Source organism: Sceloporus undulatus, chromosome 9 (assembly GCF_019175285.1).
Source record: "Sceloporus undulatus isolate JIND9_A2432 ecotype Alabama chromosome 9, SceUnd_v1.1, whole genome shotgun sequence".
NCBI classification, from domain to species: domain Eukaryota; kingdom Metazoa; phylum Chordata; class Lepidosauria; order Squamata; family Phrynosomatidae; genus Sceloporus; species Sceloporus undulatus.
The window spans coordinates 36,731,168-36,757,462 of NC_056530.1; the positions used below are offsets into that span (position 1 = coordinate 36,731,168).

A 26,295-nucleotide genomic window follows, 5' to 3' on the forward strand; every position below is an offset into this window, starting at 1 on the left:
CGCCCCATGACTTTGGTGGCACCGTAAGGACTCCAAACCATCCTTCCCGGGTCTTAGTCCAACACTTTGACTGCTGCAATACTTTGGGTTCCTTCCTATTTTATTTTTACAACAACCCTCTTAAGTAGATCACGCTGAGAGCATGTGTTGGGCCCAAAGTCCCCCAATGAGTTTCATAGCTGAATCAAGACTGAACCTGGATCTTCCAAGTCTCAGTTCAACCAGTACTACTACTGTATTGGAAGCAGGCTTATATTGTTCTGTAGTTGGCCACAGGGATGTCATACACCTTGCTAAGGCTCTGCTAGTGGTGCAGGAGGAAGATTAGATTTGCTGTTTGCCACTTGAGAGCGGAGAGAAAAGATAGCCTGCCAAAACTTGATGCCGGAGGAAATGGCAGCCATCTGCGATCTGACATTGATCTTTCTTCTTTGTGTGTTTGCAGGTGGAGATGTGACTGCAAAGAATATCTGGCTGGCAGAGAACATCTTGGACATGCTCACAGAACAGAGGTACATGAAGTTTATCTTCCCTCACTGGTAGTTTTCTGAGATAGTCAAAATGCCTGGTCCTAATGGAGTTTAGATTGGGTGAGGGACATATGGCCGTGAGGCTACATATGACCCGCGAAGGCCCTTTTTGGGGTCCTTGCCTCCTCCAGACTGCCTAAATTGCCCTTTTTTGGCTTGCCAGAAGAGTGATTTTCCTCTTTCAGAAGCCTTGAGAAGAGGCAGCTCACCTTTAAAATAGGTTGCAGGCCTTCTGGTTACTATTTAAAACATGAGATGATACCCTACGGATGTGTATTTTTAAAAAAATCATTACTTGTTTCCTGGCCTCATGGCAGTTGCCCACCCTTCACTTAGATGGAGCCAGTCAAAGATGTCCTCACTTTTATTCCAAAGCTGTTGCCAAACTGCAAAATTAATGCACTTTGACACCACTTTAAATGTCGTGGCTGCATCCTATGGGATCCTGGGAATTTGTAGTTCGTTGTGGTACCAAAGCTCTCTTATGGAGAAGGCTAAATATCTCACAAAACTACAAATCCTGGAATTCCATTGCATTGAGCCAAGTGGTGTCACACTGCATTAATTTTGCAACTCAAGATGCTAGATTTGTATTCAAAGTGCTGGAATAAACCATGCTTGGTTTTTATTCAGTACAAACTCTGAACTCTCTCCACTTCTTGGTCTTGCATCTTGGTCTTGCACAACCTCATCATGGAGCCTCACTGCAAAAACTGGCATCTTTGCAAGGTGCAACCTTCCTGGGTTGCAGCGATTGCAGCTCCTAGCACTCCTAACCATTGGCTAGGCTAGCTAGGGGATGCTGGGAATTAAGTCCAACAATATCCCTAGGGCTGCAGTTTGCTCACACTCTTGGGGGTACTGTTTTATGAACAGCGCAGAGATAAAACACTTTATCTGGCTTACTTTTCATGGCTTTAGAGAGCTTCTGGTTGCAAATGAGGTTGAAGTTGCAGACTTGGATTTCTGTCCTTATTTAAGCATTTGTGATAAACCAGGGGCCAATTTAGACAAAAGAGAGCCAAGCCCTGGCTTTGTCTTGCCATGCAATTCTGGGATGTCTTCTTCCTCATATGGAACAAAAACTGGGAAGTAACAGGTTAACAAGCAGCAAAAATATTACTTTTTTTGTCAACACAAGCATACCAGCTTTCCTTTTTTGACATTATTACATGAACAGTAATGTTACTTTTGGGATCAGGTAACACATATTTACTCCTCACTTCCCAAATGTTCTTTTTCTTTGGTGTTGTGAAGCTATTAATGTAATGTTAAAATTGCTGATACAGCAAGCAAGGTTTACTGGTTACTTCCAAACTGTTGTGGGATTTCAAAGGGATGTAGTCAGTTCTTCACTAATAATAGTCTGGGCTTTCTGATTACTATATATTGACTGTCTCCAATTTTTAAATATCTGCCCCATATTTATAAAGTTCAAGATCTCCAAAATAACAAAACCAATTGTTGTTGTTGTTGTTTATTTGTATAGGGCCATAAATTTACAAGGCCCTTTATAGAAACAATTGAGTCAAAATGTTAACACCTGCTAAAGGCGTACCATCTAAAGATAATAAAATATAAGAATTCAATAATTATAAAGAAATTATACAGATAAAAGACAATCAAATGCCTTCTCTGGTACGAAAGCCAGTTTCTTCTCTTTATGCTTTTTGAAATATTCAATAACATCTAGTACTAATATATCTAGAATAATGAGGTATGTTTGCATATATAAGTATATAAGCTATTTTGAATGGATGTATGAAAGGTTAAAAAAATAATATCTAGTACAGTCAGCCCTCCTTATCCACGGATTTTATCTTATCCACAGATTTAAGCATCCATGGCTTGAAAATATTAAAAAAAAGTATGAATTCCAAAAAGCAAACCTTGATTTTCCATTTTATATGAGGGACACCTTTTAGCTCTGCCATTATATTTAATGAGACTTAAGCATCCATGGATTTTGTTATCCACAGGGGTTCCTGGAATCAAACCCCAGCGGATAACAAGGTCCCACTGTATTTTAACCAGGCATCCCTGGCAGCTGAAATGTGGGATGATAATATTTCAAAGGAGAGGGGGTAGTGGATCTAGCATTGGACCACGACTCTGGAGACCAGGGTTCGATTCCCAGCTCGGCCATTAAACCCATTGGGTGACCACTGCCCAACAGCAAATCTGCAAGGTGCATCCATTAACTGTGTGTATCTGCCGTGCCTTCAAGTCACCTGTCAACTTATAGTGACCCTATTTGGTAAAATGGCGCATGGCAGGGAGGGGTGTGCACTCGGCCGGGTGTCACCCATTGTGGTCCGCACCTCTCTAGTGATGCCACCGGTCACAGATCCCTTTGGCATCCAAACTAGACTGTCTTTTCTAGCTGTCTGTCACAGATCTGATTCCTCAAAATGGACCCAACCTTGCCCCTGAATATCCATGTCATCCTGGTCTTCTCTCTCTGTCCTTTTCTTGGCAACTAATTGCTAATAAACAGATGCTTGGCAGTGCAGTTGTCATTAGACGGCCCTGTTATTCTTCAGCAAGGCTGAATCTTCTTGGCACAGTGCTTTTTATTGCGGCGGTGATTTTTCTCTTTAAAATGGGCTTATTACTATGGCGAGCAATCAAGTTGTTAAAGCATTTACTTGGGGGCCTCTCTGTGTGTTTACTTCCCTCCGTGGGAGCTGTGCGACAACCCGACAGCGCTCCCTACTGCTTTTTCGGGGGACGAAGCCCAGTCGCGCCTGTGGGAGGCAAGCGGTTGAGCTGTCAATCCTTCCTTGCTCCCCGCTGGGACTTTCTTGCTTCATCTTTATGCATTAATTGATGGCGGGTGAACTGTGTGTCTTTGCCACCTGCAGTTTCCTAGCTGACGCAGAACCCTGACAACAAGAACATTAATAATTGACTGAATCGATAATGATTCAGTCAACGATTGTGGAGCTTTAAAACGAACATTAGGTGTTTCCGGCCCTTAAAATGGCTCTAGCCGTGCCAGATTTTCAAAATACAGTCAACCCTCTCTGTTCACTGACTTTTTAGTCAGGCATCCAGGGCTTGGAAATGTTTTTAAAATATATAAACTCCAAAAAGCAAGCCTTGATTTTGCCATTTTATATATTCTACTCCATCGTATATAATGGGACCTCAGCATCCACAGATTTTGGTATCCATGGGGGATCCTGGAACTAAACCTCAACGGATGCCAAGGGTCCATTGTAGCAATAAGAAGCAGTCAAAATTCAGGAGATGCAGGTTTGGCAGTCGGAAAGTAGTTGTTTACATATTTGTGATCTGCCTAAATATCACATGAAAGTATTGATTTTTAGTTAACATAGTGTTCGTCTCTAAAATTAAAATTCACATTCATAAATTACATGATGTATATGTTTCTATCTTTATGAATCTCCCCTCAAATATGGGATACATACAAACACATACACATGGGCATCTTGTTCATTCTATTTAAAAGGAAAAGCTTTTCAACCCTCAAATAAGGGGCACTTGCCAGTCCTATAATGGATAAATTCTCTGGCCCTTGCATAAACAATATCATAATAATCTGGCAGCCCCACATTGCTCCTTCTCCTGCATCCTGAGTCTAATATTCTGTATTAAATAAATCCCGAATCTGTGTTCAGAGCTGGAATTCTGGGATAATAGAAAAGAAAAGAAGAATTCATCTGGGTTCTGGGTATATGAACTTCCCTGTTAACTTCTGAGTTGCTGCACAAGACTTTAAAAATGGTTTAGAGGAAAGAAGAGAAATGGTTGATATTCTCAGGAGAAACAGATTCTGAGCCTGACACTTGGGTCCAGCCGCAAGCAGTGCATCCGACTGATATCTTTTTTCCCCTCTGTCTTCTGTTTTGTTTTTTAAATGTTGCCCTTTGCTTCCCTGCCTTCCCCTTCTGTTCCACAGCAACTCTAGCTGGCTTAACTTTTCCCTGTACAGAGAGATCTCCGTCAGCATTCCAGTTTCTTTTGTGGTTTGGCTTGGCGAGTCTCCAACCCACAGTTGCTTTTCCGTCACATTTCACTCTCATCCTGACAGTGGTCTCGTGGGCATGGATGCGGAGCGGGACTTGGCAAGCACAAGGTGGAACATCTACCACCTCACCAGCATACGGCTTTGGCCTTGCACAAAAGGGCCATGGCACACAGAGGGCCAGCCCTGTGTTGGCAGAATTGCTTACAGGTTGGCCACGGATGAAGGAAACAGAAAGGTATCGCAAGAGAGTGATATGGAAGCTAGAAAATTTTGCCGAGGGAGACAGAGAGAAACCAATTTTCAGTGAAGTGGCATATCTTGAAGGAATTTCTCTCTGCTCTTTAATTAAAAGCAGACAAAGCTCTTTCCCGAGTTGTGAAGTGCATCAAGAAGCTGATGGTCTGTCTCCCTTGGCAATCCTGCGTGTCCCATGCTACCGCTGAAGTGTTTTTAAGCCTCGGATCTGCGTCACTTGCTGGATGAATTAGACTTGCATTGCTCAGAAGCTGCACTCAGACGTCCTTTCATCCTCTTTTTCCTCGCCACTGTCACCTTTACATCTGCTCCTCTGGGCTGCCTCCTCAGGAAAGCCTCCTTCCGTTTATGAAGTTTGGTCTTCAGGGACCCTTTCAATTATAGCACTGCAATTCCACTTTAACTGCTATGGCTGCATCTTTAGGAATCCTAGTTTGTAGTTTGGGAAGGCAATAGACCAGCATCCTTCATGTGACCGCAGGGCCTCACTTTGCCCAGCCGTAGTCTAGTGCCACCCCAAAGTATTGTGCATTGTACATTCAATTTTACAAATACAAAATAATATCCCCTTCTTTCTCCATGGACTGAAAAATAACCTGGAAGAGAGGGCTGTACCACCTGAGGCTGCTTAGGTCTTGCTAGGGCAGTCGTGGCTTTCTTTATTGAGCCAATCTATCTGGAATGCAGTCTTTATTTTTTCCTGTTTCATACCACATTACTGAGCTTTATCATCTTCTCTTGTGAGTTATGTTGTCTTATAAAATGTCCAAAGTCCAAGAGCTTCCGTTCACTCGCATTGGTTTCTAGGGAGAGTTTGGGTTTGATTTACTCTCAGACCCATTTGTCTTTTTGGCGTCTCTTTCTCTGTCTCTTTTAGCCATTTCTTCTCATTGTGTATTATTCAGACCAGCACTTAGAAAAGATGGTCTTTTGGACTGCAGCTTGGCAGTCCAAAAAGGAAAAGAACACACAAGTCCTGATTTCAAACTTAAATGTGTTTGACCCAGTGAAATCAGCCAATAGTAGATCAAAGAAGAATGTGAAGACTTATGTGATGCAAAGTTTAATTTTAATTTCAGGCTCTGAAAAAAGATTTGTTGTTGTCCTTGTTGGTGGTATGTGCCTTTGAGTCATCTCAACTTATGGCACTCTAGAGTGACCTTATCATGCGGTTTTCTTGGCAAGATTTGTTCAAAGGGAGGTTACTCTGGCCTTCCTTTGAGGCTGAGAGTTTGTGACTTGCCGAATTTGAACTCTTGTCTCCCAGAGTCAAAATCCACTGTTGAAACCACTCTTGAAAGGGGATTAGACCACCATAAGGTGTCAGTGATGAAGGAGAAAGAGGAGAAGGAGAAGGTACAGAAAGGATGTTTAAACAGTATAATGTATAAACAGTTTTGGACCATCACAGCTAAGTGGAAACTCCAGTTTCAGGGACAGTATGCCACTGAATGCCAGCTTCTGGAGCAAGACAACAGCAGGGAATAGGGGGCACTGCTGCCTTTGTCCTTTGCCTTTCCATCATTACACGGTTAAGAGAACTATGGTGTGTACTAGTCTGTGATGTTTGGACTAAAAGCCAGCTGACGGTTGTTTTTCCTTCCAGGGAGTGGGTGCTGAAGAGCGCCATGCTGATTGCCATGTCGGTGTATACCTACCTGCGCCTCATTGTCGACCACCATGGCTCCCCACCGCTCCAAGCTCTGAGGCAGAAAGAGGTGGATTTTTGCATCTTTTTGCTCCGAGACAGGGTAAGGACTCCTAGAAGGCTTGGTAGTCTGAAGCGTTTTGTGTGTCTGTCTCTTCTCAAGTGTATCCCACTATTAAATGCCCCCTTTTCTTTCTCCAACACAATTCTCCTACCAGCCGCTTTTATCACTACAGACGCTCTTGTTCCCACTTCTCTTCCTGTGGGGGTGGGAAGTATGGGTTTTTTTGCACAATGGAGCCCATTGTGATGCCCGCTGAAGTGAGTTTCTATCTCACATCTTGTATCTCGCAACCCATTTTCTGTCTTCTTATATGGATCCCTTCAGCTTTAGCAGTGGGGGGGGGGTCAAGGAGATGGCAGGTTTAAACTTTTCTTCTCTGTTTCCTACTCTTCCTTCAACCCTCCTTAGCCAAGCATGACCACAATCCTGTTGGCCAGTGTAACTACATCGGGATAGGTTGGGCAACCTCCACTACACCACTTCATTTTGGGCACCCTTGAAGCTGTGGCGGGCCATAACTGTGTTGTTATGGCAGCCATTTTGAGTGACCAGTAGTGACAACTTGTCACTTCTGATCACCTTTTAGGCCATTGTGGGGAGTAGAGAGTTGGGGAGAGAAGGCAGTGTAGATGTGTGACCTTTTGGCTTTGGTCTCTTCCCCTATCCATGTGTATACCATAGCCACATGCCACTCAGGGAATTGCAAAATGGTTTTTCACTTTGGTTCCAGAACCTCAGGGCAGCTGCAGAAAAGGCCCTGTGTTTCAGGAGATCAGGATATAGCTATGTGTTGGCTTAAATAATGGGAGTATTTGCTCAACTCTTCTTCAGTTATTGTAAGCTGCCTTGAATCTAATATTGGGAGAAAGGTGGGTTATAACTTCAGTACACAAACAAACCAACCGAGCTCCTCTGACAATGTCAGTCCCATGTGAGTCACAGGAACATCATTCACAGGAGTCATCCTTTCCTTCCAGATTTTTGGCACTGTCCAGATGGACTTGGCCTGGATACAAAAGGATATTCCCTCCCCACCCCACTCTAACCTTGGCCATTGAGCTCTGGGAGCCAGCCATGAAGGGGAAAGCCTCTGGATTTATGGCTATGGGTTGTTTGTTTGTACTACAAGTGGCCATTAAAACAAATGAAAATAAATACCAGTTGACCTTCTTGTGCTGCCGCTTCTTTAGAACCTGATGTCTTCAAAGGAAGTGGCCTTCTTCCCAAGGGGAGACCTTTTGCAGGCTGAGCAACAAGCCCGGGAGGTTCAAGAACGGAATGTTTCTCACTTGTGCGTGTTTGTGTGTTGTATGATCTGGTGATGCTGACAATAGTGACCCTCCTTTCTTAACATCTTCCCCTTTTTACCCTCCCCCCCCTCCAAGTTTATGGATTGTTTCATGATTGGCCGAGACCTGGTAAGGCTCCTGCAGAACGTTGCAAGGATACCTGAGTTCGAGCAGCTCTGGAAGGACATTATCCACAACCCACAGGCTCTGAGCCCACAGTTCACAGGTAGGTGAAAGAGGCCATCAGAGCACATGGACACAATATGGACTAGCATCCACGGCTTGAAAATATTCCAAAAAAGTATAAATCCCAAATAGCAAACCTTGACTTTCCATTTTGTATAAGGGACACCATTTTGTTGTGCCGTTATATTTAATGGGACTTGAGCATCCATGGATTTTGTTATCCACCGGGGATCCTGGAACCAAAACCCCAGTAGATAACAAGGGTCCACTGTAATACAAAACCATATCCCAGTATACCTGGCATTCTAGAATTCCATTATTTTCAAAGACTTCTGTTTTATTTGTTGGAGAGAGTTCAAAGTGCTGCTATTAATAAACAGGTCAGTTTTGGGGAGGCAGGACTTGGGTGCCCCAAAAATGACTAGGAGAATCTGCCATCCTTTGCCACCCATTCCACTGTCATACATCTCTTGTGGTCAAGAAGTTTAGTTGAAATCTCTTTCCTTTTAATTTGAATCTGTTGGTTCACATTCTCTGGAGCTGCTGTATACTCCAAATTGCAAATAGTCCTTGAGAATGGCATAGTTTTTGAGGATTTTTTTGGAGCAAGGGGAGCGGAATGACAAAATTATTTGTTGCTGCCTGTGGGAATGAAATTCACCAAGTTTTATGGACTCTGTTGTACATCATTACCAAAACTCTGGTCTAAAAGTGCAATTTATAATTAAATTGCCACGATTTTTGCCTGTCCCGCAAACCATCTGCTTTGTTTGAACTGCTCTTCTTTGCTCCCCGTCTACCAAACGTTGTCCTCCCCTCCAATACCACAGGTGTGTTGCAGCTTTTGCAGTCTCGGACATCGCGGAAGTTTCTGGCCTGCCGTCTCACACCAGATATGGAGACGAAGTTGCTCTTCATGACGTCTCGTGTAAGTTCCTTTCTTGCAGTTCCTTGTTTGCTTGCAGCAGATCTGAGTATACAGCCCCTTGAAGAGAGTATTGGTTGTTGGTCATGGGGTGTTAAATTGGCTTCAAGTTACAGCAACCCTTTGAATGAGAGACTGCCATGAGCCCCTTGTTTTTAACAGACCTACTCAGATCTTGCAAAGGGCAGTGGTAACTTCTTTGATTGAATCAATGGGTGTATAGTAACGTTTTCCTCTTTTCTTACTGCCTTCCACTTTACCAGGCATTATCGTCTTGTCCATCGAGTCATGCCATCTCACAATGTGTCCAAAGCATGATAGCCTCAGTCTAACCATTTTAGCTTCTAATGAGAGCCCAGGCTTAATTTGCTGTCAGGTCTATTTATTTGTCCTTTTGGCAGTCCCTGGTATCTGTAGCAACACATTTCAAATGCATTGATTCTCTTCCTGTCATGTTCAGCTTTCAGAGCCTTTTAAAAAATAGCAACCTTGCACAGGACATGGGTAAAACATTATGCCACCCAGCATAAGATGGGAAAGCCATGGAGGAACATTTGGAAAAAGAAGCCAAAGACAATGTTTGAACTAACACCCTTCTTTAAGAAGTCTTGAGTGAATTTTGAAAGCCAACAGCATATATTTCAAGAAAAAGTAATCAAGATTGAGTTGATGAGGATCCATGATTTAGCACCTAAACTCATCAGGGAAAGAATTTCTCCATTTCAGTGCCATTGTGGATCATGTGGCAAGAAAGTATGGAACAGGTCCTCAAAAGGCACCAGAGCAGAGCTGAGGCACATGTGGCCCCTCATAGGTTGCTGAGCTGCAACTCCCATCATGCCTCACCATTGGTTATGCTGCGTGTGGTTGGCAGTAGTTGAACCCACAGGCTCCCCACCTCTGCCTTGAGACAAGATTTAGATGCATTGGGCCTGGCTCTCCCCATATTTCCTTGCAGAACTAGCAGGGCAGAAGTAATTTAATTTAGCCCTGGAACTTTCTAGCCCAGTTTGTACCAATAAGGCTCAACCATGGGCTTAATGGGCAAGACTGGGAGGAGAGGAGAATGAATAAAATAATTATACAGTTGGAAGGGACCCCAAGGGCTATCCAGTCAATCCCTTGCCATACAAGAAGACACAATTCAAGCACCTCTGACATATGGCCATCCAGCCTCTGTTTAGAAACCTCCAAAGAAGGAGATTCCACCTCTCTCCAAGGAAGTGTGTTCCACTGTCAAACAGCTCTTACTTTCAGGACTTTCTTCCAAATGTTAAGGTGGAAACTCTCTTCCTATAGTTTGCATCCGTTTCTCCGTGTCCTAGTCTCTGGAGCAGCAGAAAACAAGCTTGCTCCTTCCTCAAGACGACATCCCTTCAAATATTTAAACATGGCTAAAAAGCTCTTACTGTCAGGAGGTTGTTCCCAGTGTTTCAGTGGAATCTCATTTCCTGTCACATTTCATTTGTTACATTTCTGTCCCATCTTTTCCCTGGGGCACTTGAAGCAGGGTATTTTTCTTTAATTCCTTTTGACAGAGGATAACTAAACAGATAGTGCGGGAGGTCCTCAGTGTCATGCACGCCACAGTGACAGTTGTGTAAATGGTACGGGTTTTTTTTAGTTTGGCCATCCAGAATTATGGAATCATAGAATCATAGAGTTGGAAGAAACCCCAAGGGCCATCCAGTCCAACCCTATTCTGCCATGCAGGAACTCTCAGTCACAGCATCTCTGATAGATGGCCATCCAGCCTCTGTTTAAAGACCTCTAAGGAAGGAGACTCCACTACACTCCGAGGAAGGAGTGTGTTCCACTGTTGAACAGCCCTTATTGTCAGGAGGTTCCTCCTAATGTTGAAGTGGAATCTCTTTTCCTGCAGTTTGCATACATTGCTCCATTTCCTGTTCTCTGGAGCAGCAGAAAACAAGCTTGCTCCCTCCTCAATATGACATATTTTCAAGTATTTAAACAGGGCTAGCATATCACCTCTTAACCTTCTCTTCTCCAGGCTAAACATCCCCAGCTCCCTAAATCATTCTTCATGGGGCGTCTTCTTCAAGACCCTTCACCTTTTTGGTCACCCTCCTTTGGCCATGCTCCAGTTTCTCCACATCCTTTTTGAATTGTGGTGCCCAGAACTGGACACAGTATTCCAGGTGGGGCCTGACCAAACAGAATAGAGTGACACTATTACTTCCCTTGATCTAGACACTATACCTCTATTGATGTAGGCGTTAACTAAAACCTTGCTAACATGAGTTCCCTCCTTAAAACGAAACCCTCAAGTTTTGCTGTATTTAGGCAAACCAGTGATTTTGGCTAAACGTGTATGCTGGAGATTGGGTGCATTTGAGGGTGGGTAGGTTGTTGTAGGAGGCTCTCTCAAAGGGTTGCATGCATCCCCTTGGCCACACAGTTCCCACCTGTGACCTATACAGGCAGACCCTGATCCTGTCTAAAGTGGCTTCTGGTGTCCCTCCTTCCAGGTGCGCTTTGGCCAACAAAAGCGCTATCAGGACTGGTTCCAGCGGCAATACCTGTCCACCCCAGACAGCCAGTCCTTGCGCTGCGACCTCATCCGCTACATCTGTGGGGTGGTCCACCCGTCCAACGAAGTGCTGAGCTCCGACATCCTCCCTCGGTGGGCCATCATCGGCTGGCTGCTCACCACTTGCACGGTAAGGCAGCTCATGGGTCTCTAGGCATCCAAGGGGTCTTATTTATCATTCATTTATTAAGGGGATGTATATCCTGCTGTTCTTCCAAAATGGAATTCAAGGTGGCTTGACAAAGCCTTGACAGCAAACCCTCCCATATGTAACTGGCAAAGTGTATTATTTTATGAGATATGAAGGTCCTGAGAGTGGGAAAACATGTTTTTTGCGGGGGAGGGGGTTGGAATTCCCATTTTTTCTTTTCTTTTTAAAAAATTATTCTATTGGTTTTAAAAATTATACATATACCTAAAGGTTAGTAAAGTATAGTAAAAGGGAAGAGAGAATAAAGGAAGAAAGTAAAGAAAGAAAAAAGTGAAGGGGGGAAAGGAAGTAATGGATAAAAACAAACAAAGCACAAGCATTTGTGCATTTCTATTTTACATACATCCTTCTGCAATAAATATGCTTCTTAGAAATAATTCTCTTTTCATCACTTTTTTAATAATCAGCGATTCATTGTTCTCAACGTAACCACTTCCATAAATCAAAAGTGTAAACAGCTTACTTTAACTGAATTATTAGTTATTGTATTCAAAATTTCTATTTATGCCTTTTATAAAAAATTCCATGTAAGGTATTTACAATTCCCATTTTTTTCCTGAATCTTCTTATTTCCTGGGAAAGTGGATTGTGGGATATTTTCTTTTAGCATTAGTAAAAAAAAATTAATTCAAGGTTTTCAGATATTTATTGCCCCAAAATCATGCCTAAGAGGAGCGTTTTTCTCTAAGACCGAGTACAGTATCAGATCACTTTAATTCCTAGTCTTGTTATCCTTTTTTCAGTTCCTTTTCTGGAAATGAGTTCATTAAAGCTGCATGGAACTATGGAGAATTAGTGGAGATTAAATGATGTTCTCTACTTTACTGATATTGACATTTCAGGTTTTTGGGGGGGATTTTTTCCCTGTTCCTCAGACTGGCAAAACCAAAGAGATTCTGTATAGTTTAGGCGTCCCGATGTACAGCTTAGAACCTTGTACCATCATTCATAGCAAAAAATGAATGTTTAAAAAATCCTAAATTGAGCTCCCATAGTAATCTGGAATGGGGAAATTAATAGGGCCGTTATGTAGAGGACAAGGATGTGAGTGGATGTGAGAGTACTGAGTGAAGAGGATATGCTAGTAGTTCTCAGCCTTTGGTCCTCCAGGTGTTTTGGACTTCAACTCCCAGAAATCTGAGCCAGCACACTCGGTAGCCAGGAATCATGGGAACTGAAGCACAAAACATCTGGAACACCAAAGCAGTACTTCTCAAGCTATCTGATGTGGAACAGGCAACTGGTTTTTTCCCCCAACATGCCACCGACTAGTGCCATATTTATGCCCATTGAGCAAAAGCGTTTTGTTTTTCTCTTTACTGGAAACTCACCAGGGTTCAGCAGCCAATGTTTCAGGGACTGGAAACATTGGTCCAGGAGCAATCTATGATAGAGGATAGGATAGAGGATAGGTAGGAGTCCTGATACCTCCAGTCCTTTGAAACTCCCTTCTTTCTGCCCTCTGCTTTCAAAATGCATTCTTTCCATTCCTCAGTTCGTAATACAGGTTGCGATCGCCAAATGGCTTTAAAGAGGGAAAGGAAAAAAATAAAAATAAAAACCTACGCTGGAAGGCCAAAAATGACAAAAATGGTCAGTTGCAAAAATGCAGTGTAATAATAGATTTCTAAGAAATCGAGGTTGGGCAGCTTTAGATATTGCAGCAGCTTTCCATACCCTGCCAATTTCATACAAACCTTCATTTCCACACTGAAAAGAGATAACTTGATCCTGGGTGTGTATCTGCCATCAAATCTCCTGTCAAACTTAGGAAGACCTTGTGGATTTCACAGGGTTTTCTTAGGCAAGGAATACTCAGTGATGGTTTGCCATTGTCTTCCTCTGAAATCAGACCTACAGAGCCTTGTATTCTCTGGTTGTCCCCCTTCCAAGTACTAACCAGGGCTGCCCCTGCTTAGTTTCCAGGATCAGATGTATCTGGTGCCTTCGGGGTATTTTGGCAAACTAACCTACTCTTAGCACTTTCCAAAATAACTCCAAACCATCCCACTTTTTGCAGCTGATTTTAAAATGTCCCAGTTTTTCTCCCTTCCTTCCACTTCCTCCTTTGTCCGCAGCTTATTTGAATTGCACCAAACTTGAGTTCAGAGTGCAAAAGTAGTTTGTAAACTAAGCAGGGTGGAAAGAAGAGGAGAGGAGAGTTCTTCCCTGTAGGCTCAGGAAAGAGCAAACTACTCCAGCCTCGTCCTAGATTGTGTGTTCTTCCACATCAATATCTGTTGTCATTTTGACCACACTTTGGTGTTGCTTGATCATACGTGTCCTCAACTGCGAAAAGTTGGAGGGCATGGGATCTTCCTCTGTGGCTAAGAGGAGGCATGTGCCATTAAGTATGTTGAGAGATCTTGTAGCACCTTTGAGACTAACTGAATGGAAGACGTTGACAGCATGAGCTTTTGCAGACTTAAGTTTACTTCTTCAGTTCTAAGTTCAGGTACAGTGGGTCCTTGTTATCCGCTGGGATTTGATTGCAGGATCCCCCGTGGATAACAAAATCCGTGGATGCGTGCGTCCCATTAAATGCAGCAGCATAGCAAAATGGTGTCCCTTATATAAAATGGAAAATCAAGGTTTGCTATCTGGAATTTGGATGCCTGAATCCGTGGATAAAGAATCCGTGGATAAGGAGGGCTGACTGTAATAAGTTTAGGTGTGCCAAGACATTATGTTATAGCTGGAGAGTTCGGCGAATGCTGCCTCTGCACCCAAGTTAAAGGAGTTCAGAAATGGCTACACACTTCCTTTTGCCTCTTCAGTGGGAGAATTCTTTCAAGATTCCAGCATCTTTGCATGCCACGCCATTTACAAGTGGGGTGGTTCTGCTGGTGGATCTGTTTTCTGGGCCTCTCTTTTCCCCCCCCCCCCCTCCCTCCCTCTCTCTCTCTTTTGCTCTCTCATATATATGTCAGCATTCTCTGCACCTCCTGCTCTGTTGCTAATTCTCAATGGCATCCCAGCTAATTAAGGTCTGGAACCTGGTTTGACTCTCCGGCAACAGAGTCCACATTTAATTTGTATGACGTTTATTGGACAGGCTCAAGATGGAAGGGAAGTGACTAATGAACTGGATTAAAAGCTGGGATTTAATATGGCCTCTTGGAACAGATTTGACGGAGTGTGGCTCTGAAGTAAGATACCAATCAAGGCTTCTAGTGTGGAGGTGCTGTCAAGAATTTCTAAGCCAGGGTTACGGCTCAGAGTCCCAAGGAAAGGATTTCCTTTCCTCCCTCTTGACCTTTCCTTCTTTGCTTTCCAGGGGTAGAGACTTAAATCTCCCCCGTCCACCCAAGTGCTCCATTCCTGGTGACTGTGATGGATGTATTTTCCTCCACCTTTGTAACCTGATCACTCTAGCCAAGGCCAGAAGTAATTTCAGATGAGCTGCTGACCCTGCAACTGTGAAGTCTCTTGAGCCTGTTTCGTGAACCATTTAGAGCAGTGCTACTTGAAATGGTGGTCCCTGGTCAGATGCCTGCACAAATTTAGTTGCACATTGGGAAGAAAAAAAGCCTGCTCCCTGCATTGGATAGCCTGAGGAGCAGTGATCTAGAGCAGTGGTTTCTCAACCTTGGGCTTTATTGATGTTTTGAACTTCCCCTCCCAAAATCCATGGCCATTGATCACGTTGGTTGGGGCTTCTGGGAGCTGAAATCCAAAACATCCAGAGCATTTGAAGGAACGTAGAACTAGTATTCAGTCTGTCAAAAATGATTCACTACTGGTAACTGGAGCTGTCTGCTGTCACAAGCATCCAGATCAAATATACAGTAAGCCCTCCTTATCCCCAGATTTTTTATCCATGGATTCAAGCATCCATGGCTTGAGAATACTTTAAAAATATACAAATTTCCCTAGGCAAACCTTGATTTTGCCCTTTTATGTAAGAGGCACCATTTTACTAGGCCATTATATTGAATGGGACTTGAGCATCCACAGATTTTGGTATCCACAGGGGATCCTGGAACCAAACCCCAGCGGATACCAAGCAGGAACGTAGCCAGGATTTTGGGAAGGGGGGGGGGTCCAGACTAAGTGCCACCATTATAATGGGGCTTGGGTGCAGTGGTGCAGCAGCACACACCATTCATTTTGTCTAACGGAAGGGGGGGGTCCGGACCCCAAGACCCCCCCCTCCCCCTTGGCTACGTCCCTGTACCAAGGGCTCCCTGTATCTTTCTTTCGCCTACATTTTGGTCCTCCTCTGGTCTAGATTGTTGTAGTATCCCATGTTAGGAAGTAAAGCATTTCCGAGTTCTTTCCTGGCTGCTTCTTGCAACAACTCTTAAGTTTAAGTTCCCATTTCAGAATTATGGGAACTCCGTGCTGAGGGGGAATTTGCTTGAATCTACTGGTTTATCTGTTATTAGTTGACTTTTTGGTGAGCACAAGGTGACAGAAATGGCTTTCTTCTTCCCTATTATTATGAGGTAGGTGAGGCCAAGAGAGACAGAGCATGGCCCGTTGGAGACCTCTACCAGTGTAACATGCTCACCACTGACTCTCTCAAGCTGAACGAAAGATGAACGAAAGACCTGCTCTCTGTCAGATATTTCATTCTCAAGTGCTGCCCGAAAGGGGATTATGTGGCTCATGCTGTAGGAAGTTGGCAACCGGAGAGGGCTGCTCTTGATCATCTCCAGCCTTTTGAAACATCTCCAGCCTTCCTGGGCAACAAGACAGTGAATTAATCTCTGGAACTTCTGGAGTAAGCCTGCTGCTGCAGCTGAAACTGGTTTTCCAGCTCTTGGCAAAAGCTATAGCAAAATCATAACAGCTGTACCCATGTTTCGAGTTAACGTTTTCTTTTTTGCTTCCTTCCCTTCCAGTCCAATGTTGCTGCTTCAAATGCCAAGCTTGCCTTGTTTTATGACTGGCTTTTCTTCAACCCAGAGAAGGACAGCATCATGAACATAGGTATGGCAGAGACCTTCCTTGATTGGTTGTATGGTCTTTTCCCTCTCCTCTTCCTCATGATTAAGCTCTTAACTCTTCCAACCAGCCTTGGTTTTGACTAGTTGTGGATCTTGCAACTGGGATTCCAGTGGTCTGGGAACCAGCAGCATTACCTCCATAGTTTCCTCTCACAACTCAGGTTACACACTTGAGATCCACCACCTCTTCATCCTCTCTCACTACTGCACAGCCCAGGGCTTCCCCAGTCCATGAAGTGCCCAGATTCCTGCCAAGGGAGGGTCCCCCAGAATGGGTCACAGTACTCTACACACATTCTTTTGTTCTATTCAGCGTTACATCAGACTTCCTCTCCCCACTTTTGTGTTGCAGAGCCTGCCATCCTGGTCATGCATCATTCCATGAAACCCCACCCGGCCATCACCGCCACCCTTCTGGACTTCATGTGTCGGGTAAGGCCCTATCCGCAGGGCATCGATTGTGGTCTTGGATGTCTGTACTGTAGTATGACTTCCCCACCACACCAGTTTAGGTGCCTGGTTTTCTACCTCAGTGCTTGGAGCCTGGATATGTAAAAGGTCAAATCCCTCTGATACGAGTCTGCCTAAAATCTAAGATTACAGTGGACTCATGTTATCCGCTGGGGTTTGATTTCAAGATCCCCCATGGATAACAAAATCAGTGGATGCTCAAGTCCCATTAAGTATAATGACATAGCAAAATGGTGTCCCTTATACAAAATGGAAAATCGGGATTTGATATTTGAAATTTACACTTTTTTTGAACATTTTCAAACCATGAATGCTTGAATCGGTGTATAAAAAAAATCTGTGGATAAGAAGGGCTGACAGTATCAGAGGTCCTGTTACATATCCCATCACCCTGTGAGGCTAAGTTACTGGGTACATGTGACATGGCCTTCTCTACAGTAGCACCCAGTCTATGCAACTCCCTCCCAAAGGAAATCAGGTTAGTTCCATCCCTTCTGATTTTCCGATGGACGGGGCAGACTGTGCTGTTTCACGTGGCCTTTGATTTTTAAAAATAGGCCTGTGCTCTAACTGTTTTTTAGACTGAAATCAAAGGCTTTTATGGCCGGCATCCATAGTTTTTTGTGGGTTTTTCGGGCTATATGGCCATGTTCTAGAAGATGCTGGCGAAATGTCAGGAATAAACTCTTCTAGAACATGGCCACATAGCCCAAAAAAAACCCCAAAACTTTTTTTTAGACTGTCTGGCTTTGGAATTATTTTTTAAGGAAGGAGTTTGAACTGTTCCTAATGGGGTTCTACTTATTTATTTATTGTTTAATTTTTTAAAAATCGATTTTGCATCACCTTGGAGGCCTTGGTGGTTTGAGAGATGATAAATAAAAGCTTTGCATTAATAAAAATGAATGTTCTTCCTTCCTTTCAGTCTTCCAGTCTTTCTAACCCCTTTCTCTTTGCAGATCATTCCTAACTTTTATCCCGCTCTGGAGACTCACGTGAGACAAGGCGTCTTCAACTCCCTCACCCACATCGTGGAGAAGCGAGTCCTGGCGTAAGGCAACTCTTCCCAAGTTTCTTTAAATTGGTTGACACTGATGCGAGCCCTCCATTCCCCTGTCCCTCTCCTCAAGTCTTTGCAAAGACATGCGTCTGCTTTCAGCAAGGAGCCATGACAGAGAGGAATTAGCCTTTCAATAGGCTGTGGCTGCTACTTTCCTCTACTTTTCCTGATCTCTCTCGGGGTGAAGGAGTGCGCAGTTGGCCATACTCACAGCTTCCTGCTCCCAGAAATACTTCCTTCCCAAACTTACCGGATAATTGTCTGGATAAGAAAGCTGCCGGGTTCCAGTCTCAGTCACCTTGGAGATCTGTGAAGGTTTCACAGCTGCCTCTTGAAAACCAAGTGAATTCCATTACTGGCAGCAGTTACAGAAAATTAAATACTCATTACTATAAGTTGACCTCATGTATAAGTCGAGGGCAGGTTTTGGGGCCAAAATTATGGATTTTGATATGACCCATAGGGTAAAATGTAGCAGCATGTAACAAAGGATGTAAAGGATTAAGCAAAGGGAAATGATGCTTAAGAGCTCTAAAATGTTGACAGGCATAACTGTTTGTACTCACCCTAAATGCTGGATAGGTGAGAGACTACAGTGCTTAATGCTTTTTTTAGGTGCTCCAAGAAGAGATTAAGACCTTACCTTTCACCAGGGCATGTTCCTTTTTTGATAAGAGTTAAAGTACAGTACTTGCATTGACCTTTGGATAAGTCGACCCAGGTTTTGGGGGTCAGTTTTTTGACTAACAGTTCTAGACTTATACATGAGTATATGCAGTATCTCAGAATTTCTTTGAAAACAAAGCTTGGGAAAATCCCATCCTTTTTTGGATTAGAACTGCCAGCATCCCTCAACCAGCATGGGAGCTGTAGATCAAAAATGGAGAAGGAAGGTGAAAGAAAGAGAGGTGAAGAGGAAGGGGGAAATGATAGAGAAGGATGAAAGAATGTGATTGAGAAGGGCTGGACAAGGATATAAAGCGATAGGTGAAGTATGTGAAGATGAGAAAGAAGTGCTGTAGCTGGTCAATAATATGTATTATCATCATCATCATTATTATAAAACTATTATATGATTGTAGAGATGTGTGATGTTTTTATTTATTTGTTTATGTTTTTCTATTTGAATAACATATACTTTTTTTAAAAATGGAGGAAGTTTCCCCAAGCTCTGTGAAAGAAAGACTCAAGACCTTCTTATCATGCACACTTTTGCACATTGAGACCTAGTGACCGTTTGAGGGTCAGTTGTGTTCATTGGTCACAGTAAAAATGCAACAGAGTCTTGGGGCTTCTTTAAAGGGGAACAAATTTAAGATAATGCCAGTTTTTGTGGCCTGATGTTCACTTCACTAGATGCACAGAGAACCCACATGTCTTTTGCATCTTCACCCACCTCCCCAACTTTGTTCTGTCTTTTGTAGGCACCTAGCTCCTCTCTTTGACAACCCCAAGCTGGACAAGGAGCTCCGGGCCATGCTGAGAGAGAAATTCCCAGAGTTCTGCAGTTCTCCTTCACCTCCCGTTGAAGGTAGAATTGGGGCAGGGGTTTGGTGGTTCTCAACCTTCCTAATGCTGCGACCCTTTAATACAGTTCCCCATGTTGTGGTGACATTATTTTCATTGCTATATGCAAATATGTGTTTTCTGATGGTCTTAGGCAACCCCTGTGAAAAGGTTGTTTGTTCTCCAAAGGGGTCCAAACCCACCGGTTGGGGACTACTGGACTAGAGGCTTTACTATAGGATGGTTTTATTCCCCCCCTGCTTATGAGATTTCCAAGTCTGCCACATCGTCCTTGGCTAGCAGAGTGGGGAATGGCTGGGAATATGTAGGAAATAGTGGTATGCCTTGATAATTACTTGGTATCAGGACCTTGGTTTCAGTGCTGGATCTAGTCTTCCTTCTCAAAAAATAGTATTTATTCATAAATCAATGTTCTGATGGAGAGAGCAGTGAATGGTCTAAGTCCTGTTGTTAATCCTTGGTCAGACTTGACCAATACTAGCTAGAGCAAAGGTTGACTCTATATAGCAGGTTCCTGTGCCCTGTGTTGGTCCAGACAAGAAAATAATAGCAGCTTAGATGTAGGAGAGGCTGGATTTCACCAGCATCACCCACATGGCACCAAGGTGATGATGGTTGCCACCTTGGCGCCCTTGTAGTTAAGGTCATGGGATGCAAGCTTCCAATAAGCTAATGTTCTCCCTCCTTTGCATCTCTTTGTGTTGGTCCTTACAGTCAAAATCGAGGAGCCTGTGTCCATGGAGATGGATAACCATATGTCTGACAAAGATGACAGTTGCTACGACCACGCAGAGGCTGCCTTTAGTGATGATGAAGAGGACTTGAACAGCAAAGGTGAGAGGTTTGGCGCAGAGCAATTGCCACTTTAAGAGTGACTCCATCCATACAGTTTTCCAACCCAGTGGTACAGGAAGCTGGATTCTGCCAAAAGATGGAAAACTCTAACTTTATAGTTTTTTGAAGATACCAGCCACAGATGCTGGCAATACATCAGGAACAAACTCTTCTGGAACATGGCCACATAGCCTGAAAAACCCACAAAAAACTATGGATACTGGCCATGAAAGCCTTCAACTTCACATCTAACTTTATAGACTTCAGCTTCCAAAATCTCCCACAGACAGCAAGGCTGCTGTCAGTTGTAGTGCAGAAAGGTAACACTTCCAAGCTCTGGTTTCTTCTTGTGCAACAAAGCAATCAGTCAGTTAGTCCACATTTGTATTTTTTAGAATTGGATTTATAATGGCTTTTGGTCAAATACAAAAAATGACTGACTGGCTTGTGCAAGAAGCCACCTTGGTAGAGCCCTGACAGTCTGCAGAGGTCTCAGCCATATCTGCTTGTTACCTTGAAGCAAAAGAACGGGAGAGACTGCCTTAACCATAGTTTGCTTGGTGTGACACTTAGCCCTGGCTAGCACAAACCACGGTTGACCAAAGCAGCTTGAAAACACATCTGTTCAATGGTTCTTAATCTTATATCTTCAGAATTAACAACAGATGGATCTGCAGTTGAGCTGCAAGGCAGCCAAGAGGAAAACCACCAGCTTCCGGAAAGGCTGCCCTTTTGTATCTTGCTTCTCTAGGCCAAGGCATGTACTGTGCTCCAAGCAGAACGCTCTGTGCCCTTTCTGGCCCAGATGCTGGGATGGACGGTTGCAGCACAATGCGTTACGTGACACGGCAGGAAGCATCACTATTGGATTAGCCCCTTGGGAGCCCTGATGGTTCAGTTTTCCAATTCTGTTAAGAAGAATTCTTGGTACAGCCTCTGCAATAACCAGAGCAAAGAATTTTACCGCATGCGCCTCTAAAACCCTGGTTCTTCTGGCTGCCTCTGCCTGGATTATATCAGTTCAAACTATGGTGGAGACTTGTGGAACTGAATGCTCCTTGATGGAATAGAAAGAGAACTCCCTGCACTTGGAGAGCTAGCAGGTCATGGAGAGTCCAAAATAGCTTTCTCCCTGATGTGCAAGGACTATGTGTTTGCTTTGTTCGTATTAGACTATTTATTTGTTTGTTGTTTATTTTTTAATAAAGGAGTGTTTAATTATGTGAACCCACCCTCCTTTGAGCCATAGTCCAGACAAAAGCTATTCACTATGGTGGGAGCACATTTATTTGTGAAATGTGAAAGGGATCTAGGAGTCCAAGTAAACCACAAGTTGAACATGAGTCAACAGTGCGATGTGGCAGCTAAAAAGGCCAATGCAATTTTAGGCTGCATCAATAGAAGTATAGTGTCTAGATCAAGGGAAGTAATAGTGCCACTCTATTCTGCTTTGGTCAGGCTCCACCTGGAATATTGCATCCAGTTCTGGGCACCACAATTCAAAAAGGATGTTGAGAAACTGGAGCGTGTCCAAAGGAGGGTGACCAAAATGGTGAAGGGTCTTGAAACTATGTCCTATTGAGGAACGACTTAGGGAGCTGGGGATGTTTAGCCTGAAGAAGAGAAGGCTAAGAGGAGATATGATAGCCCTATTTAAGGTTTTGAAAGGATGTCATATTGAGGAGGGAGCAAGTTTGTTTTCTGCTGCTCCAGAGAATGGAACAAAGAGCAATGGATGCAAGCTCCAGGAAAAGAGATTCCACCTCAACATTAGGAGGAACTTCCTGACAGTAAGGGCTATTTGACAGTGGAACACACTCCCTCGGAAAGTGTTGGAGGCTCCTTCCTTGGAGGTCTTTAAACAGAGGCTGGATGGCCATCTATTGGGGATGCTTTGACTGAGCGTTCCTGCATAGCAGAATGTGGTTGGACTGGATGGCCCTTGGCGTCTCGTCCAACTCTCAGATTCTGTGATTCTATTTTGTGGGTTCCTTTTTCAGCCCACGTTGGGTGTGTGTTTATAGCCTGTGATGGGAATTTCCACCCAGACCCATGCACAATTGCCCCACCACTGCATTAAAACAAGGCTTGAGCCGGAAATATTTTTATTAAATATGGTCCAGGATAAATGGTTAAGGAAACATTTAAAATGTGTATTATATATAGTCTCTGCCACTAGGTTGGTATTTGCAAGGAAATGGAAAAGCTCTGAAATACCATCAAAAGAAGACTGCTTGGATAAAGTACTAGATATGTTAGAAATGGGCAGGCTTACATCTCTGTTGAATGAAAGATCGCTTAAATACTGAGATGAAGATTGGAAATGCAAGACAGAGATTCATAATAGGTGTAAAACATACTCCCTGGTGTCTCGAGGTATATTTTGATTAAGTAATCTTTTCGGTAATTAATGGATGAAGAAGAGGGATTTAGTCTCTCATATATATATATATATATATATATATATATATATATATATATATATATTAAAAGCTATAATGACAGATTTTAAGAATAAGTTTGGTGATAGAACATTTTTATATAAAAAGTGCTAAAGTAATTTGATTTTGGGTCTTTAAGTTAAATGGAAAACAAATAAGTGTTAGTGGACATCTTGCAAATCTGAATGTAAATGCTGTAATAGGAAGGAAGAATCAAGATGAAGAGAATTTTGCAAAGCAGATACCGAAATTAAGCCTGAAGAAGATTTAAGGTGGGAGAAGGAGGTGAAAGCTATCAAGTGTGATGGAACGTGATTATCTCAAACGTGGGGTTTTTTTTTTGTGAAAATGCAATAAATATTATTTATATACAAAAAAATAGAAATAAAACATGGCTTGAAATTGTCAAGCAAGCAAAGGCATGTCTTGAGATTGTCACGCAAGCAAAGGCATGTCTATGGGAAAGGATCACTTAATCTTCTTGGCTTGTATCTCTTTGCTATAGGGAAAAAGAGGGAATTCCGGTTCCATCCGATCAAGGAAGCTGTTGTTGAAGAGCCAGTGGACATCACGCCTTTCCTGGATCAGTTGGACGAATCGCTGAAAGATAAAGTCCTTCTCTTGCAGAAAGGGAGGTTGGTATAGAGGCATAGCAGTTCTGTGTCCAAACATAATGGTCTGGTCGGGCTTTCCCTACTTTCACAATAGAAGACCCAAGGGTCCATTAGGCAAAGCCAGCCAGATGCCTCCAGGAAGGTCACAAGCTAGATGTGGTAGCCTTTCCTTAGTTATCTCTTCTCTGCACCTGGTCCTCCAAAGCATTGCTCCTGTAAAGAGAGGTGTCATTAATTCAAATAATTTGTTTAGCCTGTATTAATAGAACCATAGTTTCCAAGTCAAGGGAAATAATAGTCCCACTACATTCAGGCCTCCTCTGAAATACTGAGTTCAGTTCTGGGTACCTTGTTTTAAGAAGGAGATAGACAAGTTGGAATGGGTTCAAAGAAGGGCAATGAGAAGAAGAGGTCCCAAGTAAAGAAGATTGGATAATGAAATTATTAGAAATAATAGAAATAGATACACTGACGCAAATCTTAAAAAACAAAACATCGAAAGAAATAGGGAAGATTAGTGTCCTGTATTTTATTGGGGTAGTACCTTTATAGTAGAGTGTGGATAAACCAATGATCTGTGAGAATATGAAGAATAATATGAATAATACAAATTTATTAAGAATAATATAAAGTATATATTGTGTAAAGTGATGTATTCACATTGAGGACAAAGATCATAATAAGGTGGTATTTTGGTATATTTTTAGGCTAAGTTGGGTGCATAGTATTAAGGTATGTTATTTGGAAGTATAAAGTGCATGAATATTAAATGCACAAAGAAACATTTAAAGATTCTAATAAAAGGGATACAAGATAAAAACTAGATCAACAAGAGAGGAAGGAAGTCAGATATATGTAAGATAAAGAAGAATGAATGAAGGAACTCGAAGAAGAGTGAGTTAGTAATGAATTAATAGTGGACAAATTATAGGATGATATAAGTAGGGGTAGCCCTTAAAGGTGTAGGTAGAACAATTGCAAAGGGACAGGTTTGTTCTCTGTTGCCTTAGAAGGTAGGACCAGGTCTAATGGTTTGAAGTTACAGAAGGGTAGATTTCAACTGATCTTTAGAAAGAACTTCTTTACACTAAGGTTTGTTAATCAGTGGAACCAGTTGCCTAGAGAAATTGTGAGATGTGGTTCTCTGGACATCTTCAAAATGAGGATGGACAGCTACCTACTGCTGAGAATGATCTAAATCAGTGATGTTCAAACTCTGGCCTTCCAGGTGTTTTGGACTTCATCTCCCAGAAGCCTCAGCCACCTTGGCCAATAGTCTGGGATTCTGGGAGCTGAAGTCCAAAACAACTGGAGGGCCAGAGTTTGGACATCACTGATCTAGATGGAGTTCGTGCATTAGCCTAGAGTTGACTTGATCGTTCATGGGGCCCTTCCAAATCTCTGGTTCTATGATAAGGCTATCGTAGCACTCTGGGGCCAGCTGAAAAGGTGGCCTTTCCATCCTTGCGCACTGTCTGTGCTAAAAATTAGGGGGAAGAAGACCTATCTAAAACAACTCAATGAAAAAAGGGCAGATGCTGGCCTCAAGCGGGTTCACGAATCAGTGGCCATATCCATTCATGTGTCTAAAGTCCCTTGCCTTCCTGTACATCCTTTATTACATGCCCCTCAGTTTTACCCTGAACTTATCCATAGGACATAGTAAAATCCATAATTTTGGGCCCCAAACCTGCCCTTGACTTATATATGAGGTCATCTTATAGTTGAGTATATAAAAATCCTCCTCTGGGGCCATTTTTGCCACGCTTTAAAGGGCCCCGGCCTTTCTAGGACCCAGAGAAGTATTGTTTTTGTAATAGTCACTTCCAGTTTAATCCCTAATTTTAAAAAGGCCCCGTCTGAGACCGAACATGACTCCCTTGGCTCCCGTGACCCCCAGCACTGAGCCATTGGCATGAAGGGTTGCTAGAACCAGGCACCATTCCTTTCTCCTCAAAATCTGGCCTCTTGGGGTTTCAAAGGCAGCAGGAGGCCTTTGGCCAGGCGCTCCCCATTAATTTTCCCTGTCATGACTAAGTGCATTTAATAGGCTTGTTTTTCCACAGAGTCTGCAGGATACTTCTTCCTTTCTTTTTCTAATAGCTGGATCAGGAGGGGAGGGGGAGAACCATGACAAATGGTTGGGGGAACAGGGAGAGAAGGAGTGTTTCTGTGTGCCAGGCCTGATCCCTGCTGTTTGTGATTCTTAACTGCTGTCACACATTTCAAAATCCGCCCCAGGAAGATGAGCTTTAGAGAGTTTCCCACTCTTTCCAGGAGGAGCGAAACCCTTTTTGTGTGTTCGTGTATGGTAATGTCTGACCTCTGAGTTATCCCAGTGTGTCACTAGCACATTCTCAGAATTACTTTGCAGGCGTAAGTGCTAGAAATGTAATTTCTTTTTAAAACAAAGGTTTGGGCCCATGCTGTCTGAGAGATTGTATCTCCCGCTACTACCCTGCCCAAATTTTAAGAACCTGGGGTAGTGTATTCCCTTGGTCCCACCACTATCACCGTTGTGTCTGGTGAAGGCATGCGAGATGGCCTTCTTGGTGGCTGCTCCCAGGCTGCAGAACTCCCTTCTGCAGGATCTTTATATTTAGACAGGCTTTTGGCTATTAACTCTCTCTGGCTTTGCTTCGCGAATGAAGATTCAGGAAGCACTCATCCCACGCTTTGTACAAGCGCGTTGGTGACTAAAAAGGCCAATTCGGGATAAACAGGTCCAGTTGCAGAAAGCACA

At 43.2% G+C, this 26,295-nt stretch overlaps 1 protein-coding gene across 1 annotated transcript in view; it reads left to right on the forward strand.

Annotated features, from left to right (window-relative positions):
- INTS3 (integrator complex subunit 3) overlaps positions 1 to 26,295 on the forward strand; it is an 81,213-nt gene that overhangs the window by 26,018 nt on the left and 28,900 nt on the right. The window contains exons 6-16 of the mRNA XM_042439271.1: positions 446 to 512; positions 6,386 to 6,530; positions 7,877 to 8,006; positions 8,797 to 8,894; positions 11,381 to 11,572; positions 16,501 to 16,588; positions 16,958 to 17,037; positions 18,036 to 18,127; positions 19,561 to 19,667; positions 20,378 to 20,497; positions 23,444 to 23,573. Of these exons, the coding sequence (XP_042295205.1) occupies positions 446 to 512; positions 6,386 to 6,530; positions 7,877 to 8,006; positions 8,797 to 8,894; positions 11,381 to 11,572; positions 16,501 to 16,588; positions 16,958 to 17,037; positions 18,036 to 18,127; positions 19,561 to 19,667; positions 20,378 to 20,497; positions 23,444 to 23,573 (1,249 nt within the window). The remainder of the gene's footprint in view (positions 1 to 445; positions 513 to 6,385; positions 6,531 to 7,876; positions 8,007 to 8,796; positions 8,895 to 11,380; positions 11,573 to 16,500; positions 16,589 to 16,957; positions 17,038 to 18,035; positions 18,128 to 19,560; positions 19,668 to 20,377; positions 20,498 to 23,443; positions 23,574 to 26,295) is intronic.